Source organism: Pseudorca crassidens, chromosome 2 (genome assembly GCF_039906515.1).
Source record: "Pseudorca crassidens isolate mPseCra1 chromosome 2, mPseCra1.hap1, whole genome shotgun sequence".
Lineage (NCBI taxonomy): Eukaryota > Metazoa > Chordata > Mammalia > Artiodactyla > Delphinidae > Pseudorca > Pseudorca crassidens.
Window position 1 is genome coordinate 137154683 of NC_090297.1, and position 27708 is coordinate 137182390.

General features: G+C 47.0%; 1 protein-coding gene across 13 annotated transcripts in view; it reads right to left on the bottom strand.

Moving 5' to 3' along the window:
* Positions 1 to 378: 378 nt before the first annotated feature.
* Positions 379 to 27708, bottom strand: part of RGS8 (regulator of G protein signaling 8) — a 30581-nt gene continuing 3251 nt past the window's right edge. For 8 of the 13 annotated variants that reach the window (XM_067728849.1, XM_067728850.1, XM_067728846.1 and 5 more), the window contains 5 exons: positions 27578 to 27706; positions 25043 to 25144; positions 23959 to 24023; positions 6671 to 6837; positions 379 to 5502 (listed from right to left, as the gene is read on the bottom strand). In XM_067728849.1, the coding sequence (XP_067584950.1) occupies positions 5320 to 5502; positions 6671 to 6837; positions 23959 to 24023; positions 25043 to 25144; positions 27578 to 27603 (543 nt within the window). In that variant the 5' untranslated portion in view covers positions 27604 to 27706 and the 3' untranslated portion in view covers positions 379 to 5319. The remainder of the gene's footprint in view (positions 5503 to 6670; positions 6838 to 23958; positions 24024 to 25042; positions 25145 to 27577; positions 27707 to 27708) is intronic. The other 5 variants (XM_067728855.1, XM_067728854.1, XM_067728853.1 and 2 more) reach the window with 1 other exon arrangement.

Genomic DNA, 27708 nt, shown 5'->3' on the forward strand with positions numbered 1-27708 from the left:
GGGGCATAAGCAAGGTCAACCCACTCCATCTTCAGATTGCTCCAGCTGAACAAATATATAAACCATCCCTCAGCCTTTTCTCTCCCTGCGTTTTCACGCAGTAGGGGGCACCAATAAAAATACCACCTCGTGTTCGTATAGCACTTTACAGTTTCAAAGCCACTCTCACATCCCAAAGTCACCCTCCACCCCCAAACTCATCCCAAGTCATTCCCATCCCGTTTCCACCCACACTGCTGCTTTTCCTGATGGCCAGCCCCGTGCCATTCTCTGCAAGGGAGAGGCCGCGTGCCCCCTCCCGGGGAGTCCATGTGTTATGGGAAGTGTTTCCTCATAAAGAGTCAGCCGGCCAGAAATGTGGGCAGAGAGCAAAGGGCAGCGTGTTCAGGTTCTGTTTATTATGTCCTCACAGCCTTGTTTATAGTAGAGGTGAGTGACATTATTCCACTTTGCATGGTAATGAAACAACTCAATGAGGACTCCATCAGCCAAGCGTTTCTACAGCAGATGAGCTGCTACAGATCTGTGCCGCCACGTGTGACTCGGTGAGTGCTACCACGCCTGGAGGGCACATCAGCCCAGCCGCCTTCTCTGTACCTGGCAGAGGGGAGGGAGCAGAGGGGCGGAAGGGAGGAAGAATCAAGAAGAGAACGGTTTATTGAGAAGACCAGGACCCCACACCAGGGAAGGCCAGTGGCCCCATCCTGCCATCTCTCATCTTGGTCCACAGCATCTTGTGAATCCCAAGAGGTCACAGGGACAGGAAGACATCTCTGCTCTTGGCTTCTTCCTTCACAGTCTCATGCCAAGTGGCACAGGCTCCCCACGCCAGGGGGGACTTTGCCACCTCCTTTGCTTCTAAAACGGAGGATGCCGATTTGAAGAGGGCTGACACTTGGCAGACTGAAGGACAGCCTCGGATGGAAAATTGTAATTCGTCTGCCTTGCTTGGAAGTGGGCACTGACAGGGTCAGGAGAGCTCTGGGTGCTCTTGTTGATGGGAGACGATCCTGCCTCTGAACTCACCACTCATCACCTCTCCCTTCTGGTTTATGGAGAAGCAGATGCCACGGGAGCTGCGTGTCTTTCCCCCCTGCTCCTTCCTCTTCAGTCTTCCCCATTCCCAGTCCGGCTCTCCGCACATGAGTGAGTTCATGCCTTTCCCTCACAGCCCAGGGCCTGGAGCGCCCGGACACCCGGCCCTGCTGAGGACAGGCGCCCAGGGCCTGCACCCAGAGGCTGGGCCTGCAGCCTGAGCAGAGAGCCATTTCACAGCTTTGGTTAATCCAGAGCAGCCAGTTCTGCGGAGAGCACCAGAGCGTAAAATCAACTCGAACCTTCTAGCTGCCCATCCAGCCTAACACCAAAGGGAATGGTGAGGGCTTAGGGCAGCACCCAAAACCCCGTGGTGGCCCTGGAGAAGAAAGCCTCAAAGAGCTTGCTATTCTGAGGGTAAAACACCGTCCCTTGAGAAATTTGAAGTTGTTGTGCTACCGCTATTATTACTACTACACACCCCTCACCCACTACCTGAGTCCAGCTACCATGTCGCGTGGCCTTGGGTACAGAGGCACGGCCTAACACGGAATGACCAAGCACGAGAGCACATGAAAACAAACAGCGAAGCAGCCTAGGAGGAGAGATTGGAGGAAGCCCTGTGAACAAGACCCGGCAGGCGAGGAAAGCCCCAAGGACCCCTTCAGCCCCCACTGTTGGCGGACCCACTGCCTGACAACGCATTCAGCTGGGGCAGAAACATTTTTATCTCAAAAGTCAGAGAGGGCATAGAGGCAACCACCCTAAGAGTCAAATTCAGGGCTGGCAGGTTCCTGGTTATTGTGCTTGTTTGTGTCTGGGTGTGCTCCAGCCCTCTCAGCTCACACAGCTGTGTTTTACCCTTAGCTGTGTTCCTCACTCCTCAGGCCCAGCATCCCAACCTCATCTATACATTGGACCCACCTGTGGAGTAGTTAAAAAACTGATGCCTTGAGTTCCAACCCCAAGATGTTCTGGGGCGGGACCCAGACATTCGGGTTTCTTTAACTCCCCAGGTGATTCCATTGAACAACCAAGGGTGAGAGCCTCTGTCTTAGACCACTGTCTTAGACCATCTTTTTTTCAAAGTCTGGTCCACAGGCCACTACACACCTGGGAGCTTATTAAAAATGCAGACTTCTGCATCCCACCCCAGATCTATTAGATCAGCATCTCTGGGTGTGGAACCTGGAAATTAGCACTTATAACAGGCTTTCCGGGTGATCCCTGCACATCCTCAACTTTCATAATAAACGCTGCTCAGGGAACATTCCTCACCCCAGAAGTGCCCAGGGCTATGAAGGGTCGTTACTGATCGTGTTCTATTTGGCTTGCCAAGGGCAACAGGAAATCTCACACCAGCCCCCAAACGGGTTAATACTCATGTGGGGCTTAAAGGCCACTCAGGGATGGAGAGCAATCCTAAAAGTCACAGCTCTGCCCGGCCTACTGCATGGCTTGCCTTGAGCCTTTAAAGGTCCCAAGCACAGAGCAAGCCTTGTGCCCTGAAGGCAGTCCAGAGCACAAGCCCGGCGTGAGGAACCCAGGAAGACGTGGAGAAGCGGCCACTGTGGGTGCCCACCAAACGAGGCGGAGTACGGCTTGTGGAGAGGCTGAGGGAGAGGGCGGGGCAGGGCGATGTGGAAGGTCAGGGATGAGGTATGCTTAGATATTGCTCTAGATGTTGTAAACATATCTGTTTGTTTCGTCACAGACCAAAATCTCGGTTGGCATGACCAAAGTGCCTGAAAGTATCATCAGAGCAGAGAGCTCTGTGCCTCCTGGAGGAAGCAGGACATAAAGGGTGTGAGAAAAGCTCCCCCCGTGGGAAGACCATCTCTGTGGTGTACTAGTCTAGTGCTCATAATTCTTTCTGTCTCACACACACACACACACACACACACACACACACACACACACACTCCACGGGAGTACCATAAACATAACTATCACGTTCCTCTACACACGAACATACGCCCACAGACGCTCACTTAGCGGCAAATCTCAGGATACCCAAGCTGGATCCTTCACACCTCCCCATCGTGGGAGGAAGTCACCAGGTGCCATGACACCACCATCTGCATCCTTCGTTCCACCAATAGTTGGCAAGAACTCTAGGCCCCACAGAAGGCGACCGCAAAACACTCTTGTTCAGACTTTTCTCCTGGGGACAGTGGAAGTGGTAAAAAGGCCCCTCTTAGGACGTTTCAGGCCTCCATAACTCTGTGCTGTTCCCATTTATAGGCACCTCCTAGTGGACAGTAGAGTTGGCAGCAGACGTACATTTCATATGTAAACAACATTGAAAATACCCTGTTCCGGAATTTGATCATTAAAATAATTCTAGCAGCTTAAACTAAGGATGGTTTTTCACCAGTGGGGGCGGGGGAATACTATCTGATCTAACTAGGAACACCCACACGAGGCTGCAGAGTTCTTGAACGTGAAATTCCACAGGTCTCTTCAGGAGGCCTGTGTTCTCTCTCTCCTCGATGGTTCGTACAGACATGTCAGCTCTCACTAACAGATACTCACAGATACACGGCGGGGCAGCGGACCCTAACAGCCCGCGGGACTCAAGAGCCTTCTTGGCTTTGTCTAGCTGCAGCCAAGGAAGGAAGAGATTCATAAAGTTACTGGACAGAAATGCAAGCACTGGAACACCCGCACATCTAAAACGGCTCATCCCCGCTGCACGAGGAGCCTGCTTCAGCCCAATTGTCAATCACCTGCATTCCAGAGCTTACACCTAATCATGTGCTGTTTCATTTAGTCAAGCTGAAAGTTTTGGAGATCTGCAGTGAATCCAAATCCATCGGCTGTGAGTTACCCCAATAGTACCTCCAGCACGTTCTCTGTGATTCAGTCCACCCAGGGACCAGCCTCCCCCAGGCTCCTCTTCCACATTCTGGTCTCTCTGCTGAGGATTCATCTCCTCGGCACTGCAGTCTTGGGCCAAAGTCAGCTTTTTCCCGGGCAGCTGGAGTAAGTTTCCTGTGTCTTGCTCATCTTCCAGGGAAAAGTTTCCTGATGTATTTCCAAAAGCAGCACCGGGATACCATGAAGACGTCTTAGGAAGGTTCTCTACAACCAGATGTTCACAGTGATCTTCTTAGCCTCACCTCCTGTTCCACGTTCAATCCCAAAAAGTCAAGAAGGAAGCTGTTGGTCAGCCAAGATGGCCCTCACGAGAGGAACCTTTCTAAAAAAGCATGCTCCCAGGAAGCAAGCTGGAAAGAGAATTACAGCCTAAGTTCCCATTCTCCCCCATTGGAATTACATGACCTGCATGAAGGGGGGAAGAGGGAGAGACAGGAGAAGTATTAGGCACTGTGAGAGCTGTCCATGCTAAGGGAATTCACCTCCCTTTACCAAGCCATCCATCGTTCTAAGAGATCAGTGATGTGTGATACCACAGGGAGGTGAGGGCAGAGAATACGTTAAGCAACAGAGAGGTTATATGGTGGCCCACTGCACAAAAATCTACTGGTGCTACATTCCCTGCTCATTCAACTTCGGGAAAACTTCTTGGTAGAACTGAGGAAGACTTGCAAGCTGTCTCTTTCTCAATAGCAGTTCCACATCAGAAGTGGTGAAGGACATCTCCCAAGACCCTTTCTGGAATGGCAAGGGTATGGGAGTCTTGTGAATCTCCTAGGCTGAGATGGACAGTGACACTGGTCTTATGCAAATGGAAGAAACAGCCAACTCCATGGAGTGTGCCCCTTCTCTCAGAGGCCACCTATCAGTGACAGTGCTAGAAACCTGGGATTCCACTGAGACCTCTCTCCTAAACCGTGAGGTCCCAGCACGCGGGACCGGCTATTACATTGTGATGGCAAATCACAGACGTAAGCCAGAGTCTTCTAGCTCTTCCTCATAAGAGTATAGGACAAGTTAAGAGAGTCGAGAGTCCTAACTGAGGAGGGTGTGGAAGTGGTGGAAATTGCATTTGCATTATTTACAGATTAGCCCAGCATGGCATATCTGCCTTCTCAGTGGAGATGACCCAAGGCATTATGGAGGGCAAGTTGCCGACCCAGAGAAGGGTGACAGCGACAAGGTGCTACCACTAACCAAAACACAAACATGGGTTAATGGAATAGAGTCCGAGCTCTGGTGGCTGGATCATACTTTGGAATGGCCCTTCATCCCTTCCTCACTCCCGGGCTCCCAACCTAAAGGCCACTGCTTTTGAACACCTATGACATTTCACATTAGAATATGGTCTTGGCAGCAAGGGGAGGGGAAAGCCGGTGATCTCCAAGAGTCCCCATCTGAGGTCTAACTGAGCCGCCTCTGGCTCTGGGACAGCAAATCTAAGTACATTTTGGACCTCAGGAACCGGGGGTAAGAGTCTTTCTCCATGAGACTGTGTACTTTTCCCTGGGCTTGGTCAAAGCAAGTCAGGGACGGTTCCTGCATGTTCTTCCTTGTGGCTTCTCGGGTCTGGAAGTCTATGTTTACCTGGAGACACAAACAGAGAGCACGGTCACAGGTCCTCAAGGGCCAATTGTTATATTAATAATTATTAATAAACTGCTTTCCTGAAGGTCATCCCTTTTGATCCCAGGAAGAACCCTGTGAGGTCTGAAGACCAGATAGTCTTCATCCCAATTTATAGATAAAGATACTGAAGAAAAGGGATACTAAAAAGCTGGTCTAATTTACTCTGGAAAGTTAGTAACAGCCAAGGCAAACCCCCAAATTACTCAACTCTTAATCCATGGGTCTTTGCAATGTCAGGCAGAGTTAAACCAGAGACAAGCATGAATGTGGGTTCCCTAAAGTAGGCTTGCTCTTTTGTCCTTTCTCAGCTGCTAAGGAAACAAATACCCCAGGGAGAAAGGCTATGTTCAGAATGTACATCTCTGTTCCAACCGCATGTATAAGGAGCCTGCAGCTTTCTGACCACTGGCCAAAGACCTCCTGCATCCCAAGTCGAAGCATAACTGAAGAGTTTTAGGTATAGAATGCGCCTAAACTCATAGACAACAAATATTTGTCTCCTATAAAACTCTCCCAGGTAAAACTCTGTTTTATAACTCAGAATAGCAGTACATAGAAATTCATATTATTATTATAAGTAATTATAATAAATGATCATAAAATAATATAAATGATATAATTACTCATTAATAAGCAGTGACAAATATTGAATAGGTGTTTGACTCCTAATACTCAGAGTGGTCTTGAAAGGTGATATTATAGCCTTTTACATTGGGGAAAATGTGATTCAGAAAGACCAGGTAACTTGACCAAGATCACACAACGAGTAAGTAGTGGAGCTGATATTGGAACAAGATTCCAAAGTACATGCTCACTCCATCGAGTCATGCTGCGTTCCACTAGGAAAACTAACATGGGCTTACTGGCGTCTATCTTGCAGAATCCCTATAGAAACACAGTTCCTGCTGACACATGTTTAACTGACAGACAGCTAAAATACTCCCAATAGAGCTCCTTTTTATAGAATCCTTGGGCTCTGCACCTTAAAAGGGATCCCTTTTGTATCCAGAGCCATCAGAGCAGTGAGGTTCATTTCAGAAGAAAGTCCCCATCAAACCTGGCTCAAACCCCAGCAAGGAGAGAGAGCAATGGATGGAGGTCTGACAAGACCCCACCGCCAACACACCTCCCGCGGAGCCTGCACATCCACAAACTCTTCAAAGATCCTATGGGCCTTGGAGACAAGTTTTGCAGTTGACCTGGTCTTCTTGAACTCCTCACAGGCCAACCAGAACTCCAGGTTCTCTTCACTGAACTCCGTCTTCAGGAAGGCGCGGAACGCAGCCACCCCATCTGTGGACGTGGAGGGAAGTGGAAAGGAAGGGAAATAGGAAGAGGCTTAAGTCCAAGAACTGTAGAAGAAAGAAAGGTAGTCATAACACAAGAGTAGCCCTGGGCTTCCCTGGTGGCGCAGTGGTTGAGAGTCCGCCTGCCGATGCAGCGGACACGGGTTCGTGCCCCGGTCTGGGAGGACCCCACATGCCGCGGAGCGGCTGGGCCCGTGAGCCATGGCTGCTGAGCCTGCGCGTCCGGAGCCTGTGCTCCGCAACGGGAGAGGCCACAGCAGTGAGAGGCCGGCGTACCGCAAAAAAAACAAAGGAGTGGCCCTGATTGTCCAGCCCTCACTGCTCTCCTCCACATCCTCTTGAAGACTCCATTCTCTTAAACACACAGGTACCGTCAGAGGCAAGCCATGCTTCTCATTCAAGGATCATAGTGATATTCTGGAGAAATGTTTAGGAAGCCATAGGAATAATGACTATGGGAAGGCCTGGTCGCTTCTAATCAGCCCTCGGTGGTGACTGCCTGTCCCCTAATGCAGAGTTGGCTGTCCCCTGGGTTTACTGGTGAGCCTGTGTTTCTAATGAGGCCAAAGGAATATACGTAATCCATTCCCTGCACCAATGCAAGTCAACCAACCTGAAAAAACAATCTGTCACAAGACAAACTGATGGGGGGTGGGGGGGAGTGAATGCCTCAGGGCAAATCTTTCACTATTATCAGAAAAATGTCTGAAAGTAAACACCCACTGAAATGCAGTCTGTAAAACCATTCGGTTATATGGAAGGGGTTCTCAGCCTCTTTTAAAAAACTTTTGAGGCCCCATAGTTTAATGATTAATTCCGTGGATGCTTTATTTTAAAAGATCTTGCCTATCAAATTATACATTTTAATTAAGATGAATTATAATTTTTCTACTAAATGAGTTAATGATTAACATAGCCTTGCATTTTTCTTAATCAATGTCACGCATACTGCCAAACAGAGCTTCCAATCGGAATAAGATGAGCAGTGTTATCACATAGATTTGGAAAGGGAAACAACATTCATTGATAGCCTATGTATTCAGCTGATGTTTTTATTTTAAAATAGTTTTGATAAATTATCTTAACCTTTAACGCATGCTCCTCAAATCAAATAAGAGCTCTAGCTTTCTACCAACTGTCCTCAGAGGAAGGACAGATACAGCCTAAAATAAAGGAGTGACTGCATTGGTTAAAAATGACTCTGGCTGGGGGCTTCCCTGGTGGTGCAGTAGTTTAAAATCCACCTGCCAATGCAGGGGATACGGGTTCGAGCCCTGGTCCGGGAAGATCCCACAACCCGCGGAGCAACTAAGCTGGTGCACCATAACTACTCAGCCTGCGCTCTAGAGCCCACGAGCCACAACTACTGAGCCCACGTGCCACAACTACTGAAGCCCGCGCACCTAGAGCCCGTGCTCCGCAACAAGAGAAGCCACGACAATGAGAAGCCCATGCGCGGCAACGAAGACCCAATGCAGCCAAAAATAATAAATAAATAAAATTAATTAATTTAAAAAAAAGACTCTGGTTATAATGTTTTATTTCTTTTCTAAAATTTACTAGAAGGACAATATGTTAACAGTTCTTAATTCTGGGTGATGGACTCCCCTGAGCATCGAAGGTCCATCCATAGGTGCTAGGCCCGGGCACTGTCCACCATCATTCCATGGATTGATGGTGCCATGTGGTTGACATATTTAACTATTTGTTTTTACTTTTCTGAAACATTTTTATTTCTCCTAATTAAAAAGTCATTGTTTATCTTTCCAAATAGACATCGTAATGCCCACACTAGAACCATAGTTATAAAAGTCAAGACTTTTAATTGTAAGAGCCAGGAACTTGGGAGAGAAAAGGGTGTTGATGAAAATCCCAAAGCTAAACGTTAAATCACAAAGAAATCTAAGTTTGGAGGCCTGAGCTTAAAGTGTTTAACAAAAGTAGGGGTGGCCATGAAATCTATCACCCCAGCCAGGACATTTCTGGGAGTCAAGGGGGCCACTTCTGTTAATTACACAGGGACAACAGACATAAACCATGACCACCATAGGCAAAAATCAGGACACATGGTCACCTTAACAGTAAGACAAGGAGTCTGGAGAAAGCAGAATATGATATAAGGTTGTTTCCCATCAGGCAGGTTGGAAATAAAATTGTCCCTGTGCCAGGCAGGAGGAGAGTAATACAGTTTAGACTCATACGAAAGGTCTGCTCAGTGCCCCACTGCCCCTCCTTCCTGCACTGGGTTCAAAACACTGAGAGGAGGGCACAGAAGTCCAAGATAAATTAAGAATCAAAGTGAGTGTGAAGCAGTGGCGTGGCACTAATTAGGCAGAGAGATGTTCTGAAAAGCATTCATTCAATTCAACAATTTTTTAAAAAAAATACTACTCATGAACAAAGTACTGTTCAAAATCTTGGGATACATCAGAAAACAAATCATAAAATCGCTGTCCATAAAATCCCTCGTGGGTGCTCTTTTTGCCATGTCTTGTCTCCTCCAAGTTCTCATAGAGGAGCTCTAGAAGTTTCCTCAGGCTCTAAAAGAACAGGGGTTTGAGAGCTAGCATGCCCGTCAGAGGCTACAGGCAGAGGTGGGAGAGAAAACCACCTGCAGCTGCGGAAGCCTCTGAGGAGACTCTGCCCGGGAGAGCCAAGGGGCATGGGCGGGGCTGCTTCCGCAAGGTGGCCTCGGAGCAATGACCAATCCACAGGTGACAAGAGCCAGGGACACGATCCATGACACAGGGAGGACACGGGCCAGAGGCCCTCCCCTGCTGCCTTCCCGCTGCTGTCAGGGTGTGGGAAGGAAAAGGTGCGGGGCTGGGGGAACCCTAAAACACTATGCGTTTATCTAAAGGGGCAAATGTAAAGTGACTCAGAAGAGGGACTCTGAAGAGTCTGTTGTTTTTCAACCAGATGAGCCTAAATTCTTTGAATTGAAAACTTCGTTTGCTGTTTGTGTTAGATTTTGTTGTGCTTTCCATCAGGCAAAAATGGGTGCTTGTGAGCAAGCTGAAATGGAGAAAATTACCTCTCTGCCTTCCTCGATGCTATTACTGAGGGTCGCCCTGCTAGGGAAACTGTGTGGCCTTACCCTACCCAAGGTACAGACATTATCACCTTGCATCAGATCTCAGCTTTGCTGGGTCTTTGTGTGGATTAAAGGAGATAACACCTGCAGAGTATCCTCAGGAACGTTGCTTTACTTCTTCCCACTTTATAGATGAGGAAAACATGCTTAGAGAAGTGGATTGGCTGAGTTCACGCAAGTAATAACATGCAGCATCTAAAAACGTAAGATAGGGCTTCCCTGGTGGCGCAGTGGTTGAGAGTCCGCCTGCCGATGCAGGGGACACGGGTTCGTGCCCTGGTCCGGGAAGATCCCACATGCCGCAGAGCGGCTGCGCCCGTGAGCCATGGCCGCTGAGCCTGCGCGTCCGGAGCCTGTGCTCCGCAACGGGAGAGGCCACAGCAGTGAGAGGCCCGCGTACCGCAAAAAACAAACAAACAAAAAAAACCAAAAGATAGCCTAACTACCAATCCAACACAGCAGTAAGGCCATCTCCACTCATTCATTCATTCACCCATTATGTGACCCAGGCATTCTGCTAGGAGCCTGGGCAGAAGGGACAGGCACAACTAAGTGCTCACAGAACTTTCAGTAAAAGAGCAATTTGAGCCAAGATAACATAATTACGGTAATTATGGTATAGATGATAAGTGATATGCTAGGGAAAGCGTAGGTGGCTGTGAAAGTACCCGGGGTGGGGCGCCTGAGCCAGAGCTGAGGAGGAGAGGGAAGTCTTATAGGAGGAAGAAGCTTCTAGGCTGAGATGTGAAGCTGAGGAGAAGGAAGCTAAGTGAAAAAGGAAGGGAAAGAGGAAGAAGAGACTTGCAGAAAGCTGGAACCACAGGCACGGAGGCCTACAATTAAGAAAGGTTTATTTGAGTAACCAGAAATAGTTTAGTAAGACTAGTGTTTAATAATAATAATAATAATGCTAAAATTATTGAGCCTACCTGTAGGATAGACATACACCAAGAGGCCTGTGAAAGAGCCAGAGACAGAGGGATAACACAGCATTCCAAAAGGCCAGGGAAGGGAACATTTCAGGTAGGAAGTGGCCACTGTGTCCAGCGCTACCCAGAGGTCACAAGATAGATACGGTCTGAGAAGCGATGGTCTTTAGACTTGGCGACAAGGTTCCGCAACCACTGGCAAGAACAGTCTTCGTGGTGTGATGAGAGCCCTAGTCATATTGTGGTAAGTATAGTGGGGAATGAGGGGGGAAGATGTTGAAACAATGAATTCAGATGCCTCTTGCAAGAAGGAGAGTAGAGAGATCAGACAGCACAGCTGGAGGGAAACAAGAAGTCAGGAAAATGGTCTGGGGTGTGTGTGTGTGTGTGTGTGTGTGTGTGTGTGTGTGTGTGTGTGTGTGTGTGTGTGTGTGTGTGTGTGTCGTGGGGTTTTTGTAAGATAGCCTTGGGTATGATTAAACGTTGATCTGGCCAGAAAAGACTTGTTGAGCTGGAGGAGTTGAAGTTAACGAAAAGAAAGTTTCATTGATAATATGTTGCCTCCAGGAAGGTAGGAGAAATAGGCCTGAGAACAGCATTGTGATGGAGAAAAAGAGGAAAGGCTGCGTGTGGATGCAGGAAAGTTTCTCGTGTGGGTGCAGGATGTTGAAGGAGTTCCCATCTGATATTAGCTGGAGAAAGTGGTAGGAAAGGGAAATGATACAGTTTTTATTTCTTTCTTTAGCATCTGGGGCAGGGAGTTTTATTTATTTACTATATGCCATGATTTTTGCTGGAGATTTTACAAACAGCAGCTCAATTTATTTTCACAGCAACTCTGATCCATAGATAGCACAAATGATCCACTCTCATTTTCCACAGGAAGAAACTAAAACTTACGAAGTCAGATAAATTTTCCAGTCCACAGCTGGCAAGAACAGCCAAGTTTCCCTACTGTCCATATGACTCTGAAGCAAGATCTTTCCAGGTGTGTTTGCAAGCAGAAGGGAAAGAGCAAGGGAAGAGAGTAATTAAAGGGGCAAAAGAACAGTATCTGTTAAAGGCAGATTCTAAAGAAGGAAAGGGTCCAAGAAGAAGTGGATGAACTTGACTTCCTGAAAGTCAAAAGTAGAGAAAGAGGGCTTCCCCGGTGGTGCAGTGGTTGACAGTCCGCCTGCCGATGCAGGGGACACGGGTTCGTGCCCCGGTCCAGGAGGATCCCACATGCCGCGGAGCGGCTGGGCCCGTGAGCCATGGCCACTGAGCCTGCGTGTCCGGAGCCTGTGCTCCACAACAGGAGAGGCCACAGCAGTGAGAGGCCCGCGTACCGCCAAAAAAAAAAAAAGTAGAGAAAGAGAGGGGGGCGGATGGCAATAGAGAGAAATGGTCCAGGAAGGGACATATTTGAGATGTGTCATGGTTGAACAGCTTTGATCTTCTTTATTAATTTGGGATGAAGGCCCTGCAGGTGGTCTGCCTCCACGTGCCAGATGTTGGAGATACGGTAGAATCAAATCATATAAAGTCACTACCTCACAGAACTTGCAAGCTAGTCTAGTGTAACAGACATTAAGCAATCATTTAAAATAATTAATTGAATAATTACAAATGTAGTATGTACTGTGGTGGGGACACCTATGAGAGTGAAAAGAGTCTGGGAACAGCTACTCTGGAAAAAAGAATAGGACCCTGGTAGGAAGTAGGCAAACCATTATGAAGACCTAGATTTCAGTTCCTGGAGAGTGTTACGATGCACCAGGAAAGGAGCAAGACCTTTTAGCTTTGGGGTGTGCCCGTCATTCAAAGACAGGAGCATAGGGACTTCCCTGCTGGCACAGTGGTTAAGAATCTGCCTGCCAGTGCAGGTGACACGGGTTCAATCCCCGGTCCAGGAAGATCCCACATGCCGTGGAGCAACTAAGCCCATGTGCCACAACTATTGAGCCTGCACTCTAGAGCCCGCGAGCCACAACTACTGAGCCCGCGTGCCACAACTACTGAAGCCCGCGCACCTAGAGGCTGTGTTCCAAAACAAGAGAAGCCACTGCAATGAGAAGCCCACGCAGTGCAATGAAGAGTAGCCCCCGCTCACCGCAACTAGAGAAAGCCCATGCACAGCAATGGAGACCCAATACAGCCAAAAATAAATAAATTTAAAAAAAAAAAAAAAAAGACAGGAGCATCAGCTCCAGGCTGGCAAATGGAACCTGGAGAGCAGGAAGGCACCAGCAGTTGGGACACTAAAAAAGGAAGAGGCCAAGCTGGAGGTAAAGAAAAGTTGAAGTTAGAGAAGGCATTTTTAAAATAACCACTGCAAATAGGTATTGAGCACTCACTTGGGGCCAGGTGCAGCACCAAATGCATTGTGAACCTCGTGGCAAATCTACAGCATAGGTCCTGATAGTTTCACCATTTCGCAGTAGAGAAAAATGAAACTTAGAGAAGTTAAATAGCTTGCCAATGGTCACACAGTTAGCAAGTAGCAAGGATGCCAAGCTGCAGAGCCAGCATTCTTTTTTTTTTTTTACATCTTTATTGGAGTATAATTGCTTTACAATGGTGTGTTCGTTTCTGCTTTATAACAAAGTGAATCAGTTATACATATACATATATTCCCATATCTCTTCCCTCTTGCGTCTTCCTCCCTCCCACCCTCCTTATCCCACCCCTCTAGGTGGTCACAAAGCACCGAGCTGATCTCCCTGTGCTATGCGGCTGCTTCCCACTAGCTATCTATTTTACGTTTGGTAGTGTATATATGTCCATGCCTCTCTCTCGCTTTGTCACAGCTTACCCTTCCCCCTCCCCATATCCTCAAGTCCATTCTCCAGTAGGTCTGTGTCTTTATTCCTGTCTTACCCCTAGGTTCTTCAGGACATTTTTTTTTTCTTAAATTCCATATATATGTGTTAGCATACGGTATTTGTCTTTCTCTTTCTGACTTACTTCACTCTGTATGACAGACTCTAGGTCTTATCCACCTCACTACAAATAGCTCAATTTCATTTCTTTTTATGGCTGAGTAATATTCCATTGTATATATGTGCCACATCTTCTTTATCCATTCATCCGATGACGGACACTTAGGTTGTTTCCATCTCCAGGCTATTGTAAATAGAGCTGCAATGAACATTTTGGTACATGACTGTTTGAATTATGGTTTTCTCAGGGTATATGCCCAGTAGTGGGATTAGAGCCAGCATTCTTATGTGAGACAGTGGTCCACTCTCCAGCTCTGCACAACGGTGGGGCCTGAGGGACGCCTGCGCCGGTGATGACTGGAGAGCAGGGGAGGGAGAGCCATTGCACAGCACGAGACAAGGAGGCCTCAAGCAACAACACAATAGTGACGACATTTCCAGGAATGAGGGCGACAGATGAGTTGGGGAGGAAATGAAAAAAGTCACCGAGGGAGGCAGAGGAGTATCGGAGAGTAGAACTACATAGAGAGAAGAATGGGCATGGGCAGTAGCACCCAACTGAATTAGAGCAGCTCAGACTGACTCAGTGGGGATGGAGATTTGGAGTAAAATGTGTGGTGAGCTCATACTCAGATTGCAATTGTCTGGCAGCTCCGTTGAGGCAGCCTACTGACCCTGCCCATCCCGCCTGGGATGGGAGCACCACTGTCTCACCCAGAAGCACCAGTTCTGATCACAGGCAGGCTGCCCATAATTAGCACATTCAACCTCACTGAGTCTCAGCATCGTCATCTGGAAAGTGAGGGTGGTGGCTCTCATGAACTCTCCCAGGTAGGGTCAGCGCTCTGCTCTGTGCCCCCATCACAACCTTGATGTGTCTGCATCACACACAGCTCTCAGACGATGGTTTTCCATCCTCTTTCTCACATTATACATCAAGGACTTACCCCAGGCCAAGTTCTATGGTATCCAATCTACATATCAACTCACGTAACCCTTACACCAACCCTATTATCAAGGCAGAGGCTCTGGAGTCAGACAGCCTGCGTTTGAATCCTGTGTGACCTGGGGAAAACACCTTAACATCTCAAAGGCCGAGGCTTTCTCACCTTGGAGAGTTTAAGTGAAACGTCTGTGGTCCCTTAGACAGTAAGGGGCGGGAGGTGGACTTACACACACATCTACGCGACTTCAGAGCCCACTCCGCCTGTCTCTCCTCTGGTGACCATTGGCAGACCCCACGTTATCGCTTCCTCTAAAGGAGGGGTGGGCAATAACCCCAAATCAGACAGTATGCTGAAAGTACGCCACAGCAGGGCAAACACACCATTGGGCTCACAGAGTTGGAGATTCTCCGGCAGGACGACACCTGCCATCACCTCCTCTGTGGCGACAATGGAGGCCGTTAGGTACCACTCAACCTGGAATCTGTCTGAACTCTCTTCTTTTCCGCAGCTCTGATACCCACCCTACGTGTCCCTCCCAGGATGCAGGGGGCACCTCAGAGAGCAGACAGGCATACTCCCCCACCCTGGCCCGGGGACACTCTAACAGAGCACAGCTGAGTGACCTTGTAAAGGTGCCTCCGGTCACCGGCAGCCTTGATCCAAACTGTGTTTGCCTGCATTTCCAGGGCGGGTTTCAGAGGGAGTGGGAGGGCAAACAAAGCAAAATGTAGCACTTGAAATTTACCAGGATTTCAAGGGAAGAGCTTGAGGAGAGATGAGGAAGGAGGGGAGAAAGGCCTAGGAGGGTCTGGACCCAAGAAGCAGCATCGCAGCAAAGACACACTGAAAACCTCATGGAGGCCTGCGCAGACCATGGGGATCACAGCCCTCCTCCTCTGCTTGCCCTCCCCTCTCAGCCCCTCTCCCATCCTTTCATATTTCCAGGGCCGGCTCTGAGCAACGCAGGGTGGAGGCTCACTGTGCAAAGAGAAACTTCATCCCGGAACAATGGAAGTGAGATGGGGTGGGAGTCCCCCTCCACCGCCCCATGGCTGCAGGAGCCCCTCCCCTGCACCAGAGCAGATGGCCGCGGCGGGCCTCTGTGTACAGACCACTTGTCCCCAACCTGGCCCAACTTTCCTGCTCATGTGACCTAGCAAAGGAATTGTATGAGGCTCCAGCAGGATTCCTTCTTCCCATCTACATCTTTTCCGCCCCCTTCTATCACCTCCCACCTCCTCCCAGCAAGCCTTTTGTCTGGTCCTCTCCCTAATCTCCTCAGCATCTCCCCCCCCCACCCCCCCGCTCTTCTCCCTTTTCTTCTATCCTCTGTCCCTTTTCACTCCTCCTTCCATTTTTCCCCTTCTGTCCACCAGGACCCTCTCCTTCCCTTCTGCTTGTCCATAAACTGCAGTTGGTTACAATGCAGGATGCCGGTTCATCTCTGAAAGGCTCATGAGCATTTACTGGCATCTCTCAGAGTCAGCTGCTTTGTTAGCTGTGCTTCCTTTGCCCACACCTGCCAGGCACCATCCACCCCTCCCTTACCCACTCACCCCCCTGGGGTATCCCAGACTCAGATCCCTCCCCACTACTCAGAGAAGTAGAGACCCCCCTCCACCACCCCCACAGATTCCAGGCTGCTGGAGAGTGATTTCTCTCTGACCCCTGAAGCCATTCTGCCTGGGACTGTGTCCTGGCTCTGTGTGACCTTGAGCAAGATGCTTAAGCTCTCTGTGCCTCAGTTCTCTCCTCTGTGAAATGCAGATGCTAACAGTACTTCCCCCATGGGGCCGTGGGGATGAGGTGAGTTAATACACGTAAACAGCATGCAGAGCCTGACACTAAGACAGGGATTGCTCCACATGTGTTTGTGATCATTACTCCTGTACTTTGCTGGCTTAAGGAATCATTGGACAGAACATAACCTGCCTAATACCAAAACACGACCCTGGTAACTTAAAGATGATGGGTGAGAAACCGTTCAGGAGAATGAGAGAGAAACAGGAGGATCTGCCTTTTTTTTTCTTCATTTCATTTCATTTTTATTTCACTTTGGCTTTCTCTGCGTGACCTTCTAAGTCAAGACACTAAGGACATCAGACATTTTTGAGATTAGTGTCTATTGAGTCGCAGGAAAGGAAAGGATGGTGTCCAGAATTCCTGGAACACTGGACAGAACTTTGGCAACCTCCCGAGCATGCACTGCATCTGCAAGAGCACTCCCGTGGCCGCACACGCTGCCTGCTGCCGGCATCCTCCCTCTAGTGCTTTGATGCAGGGTGCTTACATAAGAAAAGGAACTGGGTCACTATGAATGAGCCGTGCAGCTGGTGCAGCAGGGAGGGTGGCTTAGGTAACAGTTCAAGGTCCAGGAGCCCTGATTTAGCTGGCACTGGGGGTGGGCTTGAGCCTAGTTCAGTTCCCAGGCTTGGAAAAAAAGAAAAGATCACAAGAATGATATATACATATATTTTTTTTTTTAGCTTTCTGTTTGCGAAAGTGTAGTCCCAAAGACCACAGTCCTCTTGTTGCGTCCCTGATCAATTGGGAAAAAATAAGCTGGTTAATGGATCCAAGGTCAGACGAAGGAGAGGAGAGGAAAACACATTCATGAAATCTAGGATACATATACTAATGACGAAGTCAAAACCTCTTTGATTCGAAACTAAGCTCACTAATTTGAAATTTGTGATGAGAATAGCACCAGGATCAAAGGCTTTCTTTTATGTTATCTATAAAATGAAGGTTTTTAAGCAAATAACTGGGGCTAAGAAGATTTAGGTAGGAAGATTATTTAGAGAACAAACTATTTCCAGTTACTGACATTTACTGGCAAGCAATTAGTATGCTAATTGTACTTCAGTCTTGTGATTCGCGTAATTTTCTTCAATGATCTCTACTTTGTTAGTATATATATCGCAAGATGATAGATTATGATAGTAGTAGGACTTGGTTGCTAGACTCTTTGAGTCAGAAAACACATGGGACATCCTATGATCCAGGCCTACATGGAACACAAGGAAATGGTGAGGCCCTGGGGTGGCATGGCTTGTTCTTCCTAGGACGTGGTCACAGAAGAGGAAGGAGAGCCTGGGTCTTACAACTCCTAGTCCAATGTTCCTTCTTATTTTATCAAGCAGAAACTGAGTCAAGTAACAGAAAAAACGTGGTCGAGCCTGTATCTGCAACTATTATAAGAAATTGGCAAGGGATTTTTTATTAAAGGGGTGACAAAGGAGATGTGCCCCAAATAGGGTGAAAGTTTAGCATTCACAAATGACTCCTTTAAAACAAGAGAAGTATTATCAAATCCCATGTACACCAGTCCAGAGCCTAAAAGATTTCAAAAATTAAGTGTTTAGGAATGTTTTTCTGGTTGGTTTGATATAACAACACTGCAGGGACTCTCAAAGAGGAAACATATCAGATTCACCTACTGGGCTTTTAAAAACTACATCGCAAAAAAAAAAAAAACAAAAAAAACAAAAAAACAAAAAACTACATCGCAGATGGATGCTCTCACATACATTGAGGGGAAGTTGGGACAGTATGAAGAAGGGATGCCAAAACCTCATGTGGCAAAGGGGGTGAGGTATTATGAAATTGGAATAAGCCCACTGGTGATGCTAACGTGAACCCCACCCTACCCCCAGAGTTGAACCTCAAGCTGCCTATGGGATCAAGAAGCTGACACCATCTCTAGTATATAGGAGTCATGAAATGCATGTGTTCTCAATGAATTTAATGTTGGGTTATAATAAAAATAATAAGAATATTTATCCTTCATGGAGCCCCACACCATGTACCAGTCACCATGCCTAGCATTTCACAACCGTAGTCACATTTAATCGTCACAACAAATCTACAAGGTAAGTCTAAGCATTCCTTTTTACAGATGAGGAATGTGAGGTTTATAGAGTTTACATAATTTACTAAAGGTCACAGCTGGTAAGCAAGAGAATGCGTGTCCAAATGCTTTCATTCAAACCTTCTTCAACAAGCATTTTTTTTTTTTTTTTTTTTTTTTGCGGTACGCGGGCCTCTCACTGTTGTGGCCTCTCCCGTTGCGGAGCACAGGCTCCGGACATGCAGGCTCAGCGTCCATGGCTCACGGGCCCAGCCGCTCTGCGGCATGTGGGATCTTCCCGGACCGGGGCACGAACCCGTGTCCCCTGCATCGGCAGGCGGACTCTCAACCACTGTGCCACCAGGGAAGCCCTTCAACAAGCTTTTAATAGCTGCCTTACATATTCTTGTCACTCCTTCTATAAAGGCTAAATGCATCCATGTTCCTGGGTGCAAATAAAAATTACAGCAATATAGAGAGGGTGGCAAGGAGGAGAAGTTTCTTTTCTATCCATCTCTAATTTGAGTATCTCTTTCTAACTTTTATCCTCACTTTATCCAGAAAGCACACCTGCCATATTTGTTTAATTACTGTGAACACTCTCCACCACGCCTGCTACATGTGTGGACTCTGCAATATATGGACGATGTCCCATTAAAGGGATGCGTTGCCTGAGAACTTTGGAGAATGGCAGTACAGTCTTGAGTGTGTTTCTTCGAAAGCACAGACCACCTGCCCCGCCAGGAGGCTCCAGGTTCATAGTTTCCCATACTTGTGTTTTAGAGCAGTGTTTCTCAAGCTTCAGTGCATGTCAACATTACTGGGGGGCTTGAGCAAAAACTGACTGCTGGTCCCCACTCCCAGAGATTCTGATTCAGTAGGTACGAGATGGGACCCAAGAACTTCCATTTCTCACAGGCTCCCATCGGCTGCTCAGCTCCTGGTGCTGCCTTCCTTGGATCCCACTTTGAGTAACACTGTTCTAGAACCTTTCGGCTTGCAGAGGGATGTGAGGAGAGCTGTGTGACAGGTGGAAATCTGTTTATTAAACGGTACATTCTAGAGCTGAAGACCATTTGCATGAACAAGTGAGGAATTTCATGAGCTGATAATTTTAGTGTTGGCTTGTGTGGGGTTTTCTGCTTGGTTGCTATGTGCCCAGGTCACTTCATTCTATTTTTCTATAGCTCAATCATTTTCCCAAAGGGGCTAATTTTTTTAAAACTAAAAGCTTCTTTACTGCTCTCTTTTGCTCAGAGATGAATACTAACTCTGCAAATGTAAAACAGCTTTCAAGTACACTATTCCATGAACCTAGCCTTCCCTTGGCCTGGCGGGGACAGGTCAGCCTGGACCCTCCACGCGCTGCAAACAATGCAACAAAGCTAAGGACCACATGGGGGCCCAGGGTGAAGGGCTCTGTCATCCCGGTGGGGGATCAGCTGAAAGAAAGAGGGAAGAGACCCTGTCTACACCTTCACCTGAGAACTGGAATGAATTTCAACTTTTACGTCAAAAAAAAAAAAAAAGGAAGGAGGGGCAGAGGGAAGGAGGGAGAATTGATTCAGAGTTAAGGACTGAACGTCCTACTAAAAGCTGGACAAATAACAAGCACATGCCTGAACCTCATGAGGAATAAAAGCAGAAGACACAAAATTCTGTGCTCTCCAGCAACCTGTCAGAAAAGATTTCCCACAAGCTGAGAGCCTTCATTCTCCCGAGTATGAACTGCAGAGGTGGGCGCACGCACACATGCCCTTGGGGACAGACTAGGTGCACAAACACAGACAGCAAGTCTATAATTGTCACTGGATGAACAGGAGAAAGATGCCAAATTAACACACATTAGAAATCCCTCCCTATCTAATGAAGCCATCAGCACTTTCAATTTCATTTGTTGGTTAAAAAAAAAAAAAGAGCACTTAGCAAGTGGTTATCTCCCAGACCTCCACGGGGCGTCTTTAGCTCTGCACTGCACTTGTAAGCAAGTGTAACTGGAAATAAAATTCCTCCCCAAATATTTACGTTCCAGATTTTTTTATTCTAAAAAATAGTAAAAGTTGCTTTCTTTTTTCCCTGAGATTTGAACCTGCGAGATGCATCCCTTCCCAGTGGGATCCTGCCAAGGAGAGGAGAAAGCTTCATAACACAGGTACCTTCGCCTCTCATCTGGTTGCTCAAGCCATTTCAGCTCTCAAGCAGTTTTACATAACCCTGCAGGCAGCATGGACTCAAACCACCTGCCGTAGGTGACTAGTGACTGCCAATCCTGGTGGTTGCTACAGATAGCATCCTAGAACAATAGGGCAGAGCTCAATCCAGCCCCCTGGATCCAGATCCTTCACTGTAGAGATGAGGAAACAGATTTTCCAAGACACTGAAGGATTCCATCAGGGCTGCCCAGCTATTTAGCAGCAGAGCTGGGTCAAAATCGAGAGGTCTGATTACCAGTCAGCATTCCTAATTCTGCAGAAGTACACTCCCTGATTAAATGGAACAATGCTCTAAACCAAAAGCAGCCCTTCTGCTCAGGATCGGTGAGGACTTCTAACGTCGACAAGGTGGCATTTAAGAGGAACACTGAATGTCAGGATTCTATTTGAAATCTTGAGGCCCCCTAGTCTTAGCACGTGGCCTTATTTCTTGTGTTATCTGTATCTATGTCTGTTTTCTCAGAAACCTGCATTCTCCACCAGGGAAGGACTGTCTGGTTCATCTTGGGGCCCCTCTCCCGTCAGCTGCTTAGCATAGATTTTGTCCGTAATGAAGACTCAGGACACCTTTTTTAGAGTAAATAAGTGCCCTAAACATCCAGGCAGAGCAGGATGGCAGAGATGCTCTGTAAACTGAGAATGGGAACAAGAACAATTATCTGAATTTTCCAAAATAGAAAACTCAGGGAGGACAGCTGCCTGGAGAATTACCAGCGAGTGGGCTCTAGACTAACACGTTTTTCCATAGCCCAGTCGTTCAGTCATTCTCCTTTCTTTTAGGACACTTTGTTGTTTTAATTGAAAGCCCTGCACACCTCTGATACTGCTGTCCCTCGTAAGAGACCAGCACACGTGTAATCCCTTTGGAAAAGCTCAATCAGCCCCAACTGAGTCACAGTACTAACCCAAACTAATTAGACTTGCAGAAAGTTGTCAACACTCTTGGAGGTAGGCTGGGCTCTGGCCCTCCACAGCTTCTCGGGAACTTTGCAATACTGCCAGAGGCCCCTGAATAAAAGCCCCTTGCTTCTCAAAGACATTCACTCCGTTGGCTTTTTATTTCCATACTAAACAGAAATAAAAACGAACATCAGACTCCAAGGAGGAGCACAGAACTTCAAAGTTCAAAAAGCTTATTTCTGTACTGTTTTTTTTTTTACAAAGAAGCAAAGCAATCTGGTGTTGGCTTGTAACACCCCTTAGTGGAATCCCCAGCTCAGAAAATTGTGATTGCACTCCTGGAAACCCAAAGCACCCCTGATAGAAGCAGAACCAAGTGTCTTTAGCTCTAAAAGTCATTGAGTCAAACAAATACAGTTAAACCTCTAAATCACCGGTCTTGCCACTGCAGCAATCCAAACATACCGTAAGCTTCCATCCACTAATTTTACCATCATAAACTCTGTCTATAGAGGCTTCACGTTAATCGTTGGCAGCAAAACTTGCAATTTTATTCTCAAGCCACAGTTATTTTTCATTTGAGAAATACAAGCAACATTTTTGAAAAATTCCACCATATTCTTACAAAACACCTTTGCATAGAGAACCCAAAATCATCTAAAGTTGTCCTCTCATGAAGATTCTCACACCCAGGTGACAGGTAGCACACAGGTATTTCCATCCCCATTTAAGAATGAGAAAACGGCCTCAGTGACTTAAACTGAGTCAATCATGAGGCTGAAATAGAAATCAAACTTCAAGATAACCTTGAATCAAATCCAGCCAGAAAAGAAGGTGTAACTTGATAGTGACACTTATTTAGCCTAATGTGATTCCAGAAAATAAGTCAGAATCGCCCCATAAAAAACAACTATCAAATCCTAAGTACTATCGTACATATTCCATTACCTCGACAGATTCGCCACAGAAGTTTGCTGTTTGGGGGTATAGCCATATGTCATATGTGCTGTATCTCTTCTGCTTTATTTTCTTTCCTAAGTGTAATCCATAGAACACGAAAATGACTATTTGTCTCACAAAATCACTTGCTACAATATGTGCTTATTCTTAAATTTTGCATTTCGTTTTAAAATCTAGTCAAAAGCATTCGTTAATTAGTACTAGGATGAGGGGCATAGTAAGAGGGGACTGCTCATCCAGATGAAAGCAAAATCACTTCTGAAGACATTTTCTGAAGACTGAGGGACTCCATCAAGGCCATCAACTATCTGGTAGCCGAGCTGGGTCAAAATCGAGAACACAAGCGTGAGTACCAGCCAATGCCCTTCACTTTGTTGTATCAAAACGATGTCCCCCAAGTAAGTGGAAACAATGCTCTAAACTAAAAGAAGGCCTTCTGCTCCCAGATCAATCAGGACTTCTAATATTAGCAAGACGAATTTATGAGGAACACTGAATGTCTGTGTAAAACCTTCTTTTCTCTTCAAAACGCACTTCCTTACTCCTATTCTCCCACTCCCATGTTTTTCATGCCACTAGGATGTAAAGCCCAATGAACTCGGACTTGCTTATGATAAGAAAAAAGCAAGAGCTGAAGAGTCTGGCCGCCATCAAAATGCCCTTCCCACGCTGCAAAAGGCACAACTCTTTTTGCCTTTGTGGGAAACGGAAGGCATACAAGGTGAGGAAAGGGGAAAACGGAAGAGGAGGGATAGCAGACGTGTGTACAATAAAACTCGTACCCGGTCGGAAGTTGAGGGGTATAGTACAGCTGGGGTAGTAAACCCCCCAAATAAGGAGGGACAAGAAAACTCAAAACTCTGCCAACTCAAGTCAATAACAAAACGCACAGAATATTCATTTGACTGCTGAGTAACCTGAGGCTCTCCAGCGACTTGGGGGGAGGTCATCTCGGTTTATAAAACAAGCTTTGGATGGAATCTAGACTGTCATTCCCATCGAGCACATCACTGCAACCCCCTAAGCCAGATTCTTTCTTGTTAAAGTTGCTGAGAACGTAAAGGCTCCTTGGGACCATCCTTTCAGCTCAGAAAACAAAATAAGGGCCCTCTTCCCACTGCATTTAAATTATGTTTTCTTGTCTACGGGCCCTCTAGCCAGGAGGCTCTGTGAGGTCAGAGACTGGAGCTGTCTTGGACACCAGGCACAGTACCTGGATCATGGCAGGTGTTTGGTGCCTCTTTTACAAATGAATGATTTGCCGAGACATGATGAAACCTGAATCCTACTTACACTTATGGGAGAGAAGCACATCAAAGGAATCTGCCCACCTCGTAGCTTCTTCCGTGGATAGTCTCCTAGGAAAGAAGAAACGTCTGTCTTGAATATTTCTGGAACGACCTCCTCTCCTTCAGCCACCACTAAGATTTGCTCAGGAGAATAAATCAAAACAATGGAGGGCAAATGAAGATCATAGCTGGATTCCTACAATTCTGTCGCTATAAATGTATATGTTCTTAAGGAGCTGATGGAAAAATCTCAGGATTGGAATTCTGTAAGTTTAATATGTTGGCTTTCAGTCTAAAAAGCAAAACTAAGAAAGTGCATCACTTAAAGATGTCACTGTATGGGAAATTCCCTGGCAATCCGGTGGCTGAGACTCTGCGCTTTCACTGCTGAGGGCCCAGGTTCAATTCCTGGTCGGGGATCTAAGATCCCACAAGCCAAAAAAAAAAAAAAATCTAAAAAAATAAAAATAAAGATGTCGCTGTAAACCAACTATACTTCTAGTTAATTAATGAATTAATTAACATGTCACAGTAACAATGGAAAGAAACTGGACTTAGAAAAAGTTAGGCTGAGCTCCTGACTCCATCTCTTACTGTCACCTTAGTTTCCTCACATCTGTAATGGGAATAACAGCACCCATCACAGAGCCCCGGGAGGGTTAAATGAGGTACCATCTGTGACATCATTTAACACAGTATAGGCACTGAATCCAGATTCTCTGAACCTAAGCAGAATGTTAGAGTAGATTTGAGTAATTTGTTTCCAAACTGAGAAACTCAGAATGACAACTCAATAGAACCAAGAAGTATCCTACACTGCAGCTTTATAAGGGAGCTGCATGGTATGGTTTTCTTAGGAGAAAAAGGAGGGTCCCTATTCTGAGATCGTTAAGCCATACCCTTCGAAAAGGAATATAACATTTTTTCATTCATGTTCAGAGATATAAAAGGAGCTGCCGAGAGGCAGGAAATTCTTGTCACTCGGCTCATCTGTTCAGCCATCTACCAGAGAAGATGAGGCTGTACAGTCCCACAGTGGGCAACCCATGGTCGGCAGCCCGGGAATGCTGTGTGGCCGTATTACTCACTTTAGAGCACGGTTAGGTTTGTCGGGAAGAATAGCTGTGAAATCACTACACGAGTCGGACTTGTGAGACAGGCATCCCAGTCGAGTCCTCATCCCTTTGTTCCTGCAACAAGCACAGGGGCAGAAGGATGGGGAACTGTCATAATAATAACTGTCAGCCCCATAAAGCGCCCCTGGGGTTGCTGTGGCAGGAGCCAGCAGTGCCCCCTCCCCTCCTTCCCCAGGTGGCCCCTGAAGATCTCATAAACAAGAGGAGAAACACCTAGAGGATCAAGGGCAGTACTCACTCCCCATCTTGACTACCGGAATAGTAATAGGTCCCCTACCCCTGGAGGCTTAATGCTTTTTAAAGCTGACATGCAAGTTGATGGTAAGTCAATGAAGGTCGTTAGCTTGGAAGAATTTCTAAATTAGGATTCTCTGTGGGGAAAGGAAATACAGCGATGACATAATAACAATCCACATTTTGCTCTCCCACTAGGAGGGCAAAGTAGCAGTAGCAGCAGCAGTAAATCCTGATTACAGAGCCCCAGTGGTACCCATATGGAGAGCAGAGGGATGATTGCATGATACAGGGATGCATGTCATAGAATCTCAGAGCACAGACAAAGTATGGGGCTTCAGGGCAGGTCAGTTCTACCTCAGGTCCTTCCCACCGATCCCACAAACCTGAGGATATACAGGAATGGCTACAGACCAGCGAGGACTGATGCCTACGGGTGGGGAGAAGCTGTGGGTACAATCAGCACTTAAGAACCAGGGTGCCCCTTGTCAGCACCTTCACCTAACTAAGCTCTCATACACCTACTTATATTTTGGTTGATCTCGATCAACATATTTAAAATTGTAACATGCATGCTTAAATTTCTCATATTTTTTATTTTCCTAAGGACCAGACACTTAGTAGTTATTTGTTGTGGCAGATCCAATGAGAAATTATGCTAATGTCTCTTTCTGACTCTCAATATTAGGCCACTTTTACCTTTCACCGAGATTGGCAAACTACAGCCCTGCAAGATACATGTTTGTGTAAATAAAGTTTTATTGGAATGCAACACCCCATTTGTTTATATATTGTCTAAAGCTGTTTTTGAACACAAGGGCAGAGTTGGGTGGTTGCAACACACACTGTACGGCCCATGAAGTCAAAAATATTTACTCCCTGGCTCTTGACAGAATAAGTTTACTGACCCCTGGCCTTTAACCATGGCAACTCCTCGGATGGAGGGTAAAGCTAAGAGGGAGGGGTCTGGGATGGTCAGGACTTAAGAGTGACTGATAACAGGGGCCTGCCACATGCACACTGGTAACAGTTTGCCATGGAAATTATCCTAGAAGATGTCATTCTCTTTGTTGAAAGGAAGTTCTTCCAGCCTGGCTTTCCCTTCCTCATTTTCTCAAATCCTGGACCTGAGCAGAGATGTTAGATCCAATTCAAGCTCTTTCTTTTACTTCAAATGGGTTTTCATCCCTGACCCTGGGAATTGTTCACAGAAATCTTATCCAACAAATGTCTACGGGGATGGTATTACATTTGGCGGGGATGGACGACACTTGGACTCCACAGTCCATCTCTGAGGAGTCTTTTAAGGCCAGAACATTCAAGTTTTCAGAAATATCTCCTCTTCTGCACAATCTGTGCCCCTACCGCTCATCTCAGCCAGGTGCTTTGTGAAGCCATCGACTTCCTGGCATTTCAAAATATTGGCTACAGCCATTCTCCCTTCCTTGACAGTGAGCATCTCACGTCCACTCACTGTTACAAATCACGGGGGGCCCCAGCACTAGGCTATTGTAGCAACTGATTAAGGGCCCTTGAGTCATCACATTCCATGAATTCAAGTGCAGGTCCTGCCCAGGCTGCACCACAGGCCAGAACCGACTTAGAGTGAGTCGGTTCATCCCTTGGTGCCTCAGAAACATCAATCATTGAAGAGTCAGGTCGATGCCCCTAAAGATCAACTAAGAGGATTTCAAAACACGGCACATCCATGCAAGCCATTTAACAAGGTTTAGCAGGGATCCGGGTAAAGTGTGCTACTTGTTACCAAGACAGCAGTAAGTCTCCCAAATAGTTTGCAAAAATCTTCCACAAAATATTCTTTGGGGCAAAATCGTTCTATTTTCCATCTTGTCTGAGACTTAACCTTTTAGATAGGCCTGAAATAATAGGAGCAGAAGCAAGAGTCGAAGGTTAAGGTCACTTAAGAAAAAGACTAGACTTGCCCTCATCTTTCTTCTCTACCCCGGAAACTCAGAGACCCCTAAATGGCTCAATGCACACTCATGCACAGTCCCACCCCATAAGTCCCGGCAGAGTACGGGAGGGCCTTGCAGATGCTGCTCGCAAGGCCCCAACTTTGCAAGGAGCACCCGGGGAAGGACAGCGCCGTCCACACAGGAGGCCTGGGGGACGGACGCCAGTGGCCCACCCACGGCATTAGGAGGCTTGGAGCAGGCTCAGACAGCAGGGGAGGTGGGAAGGCAGAGGAAGAGGAAAGTGGCAGAGACGAGAAGAGAGGTTAGCATCAGTTACCTGCGTGGCATCAGTAAAGCGGCCATACAGGCACCCGCTTACGGTTAACCCTCTGGCTGGTGTGCAGGGACGTCAGGGCGGGAGATAAGACTGCGGGGCACAGGGATTTACCCTTTCACGTCCTCTCACCT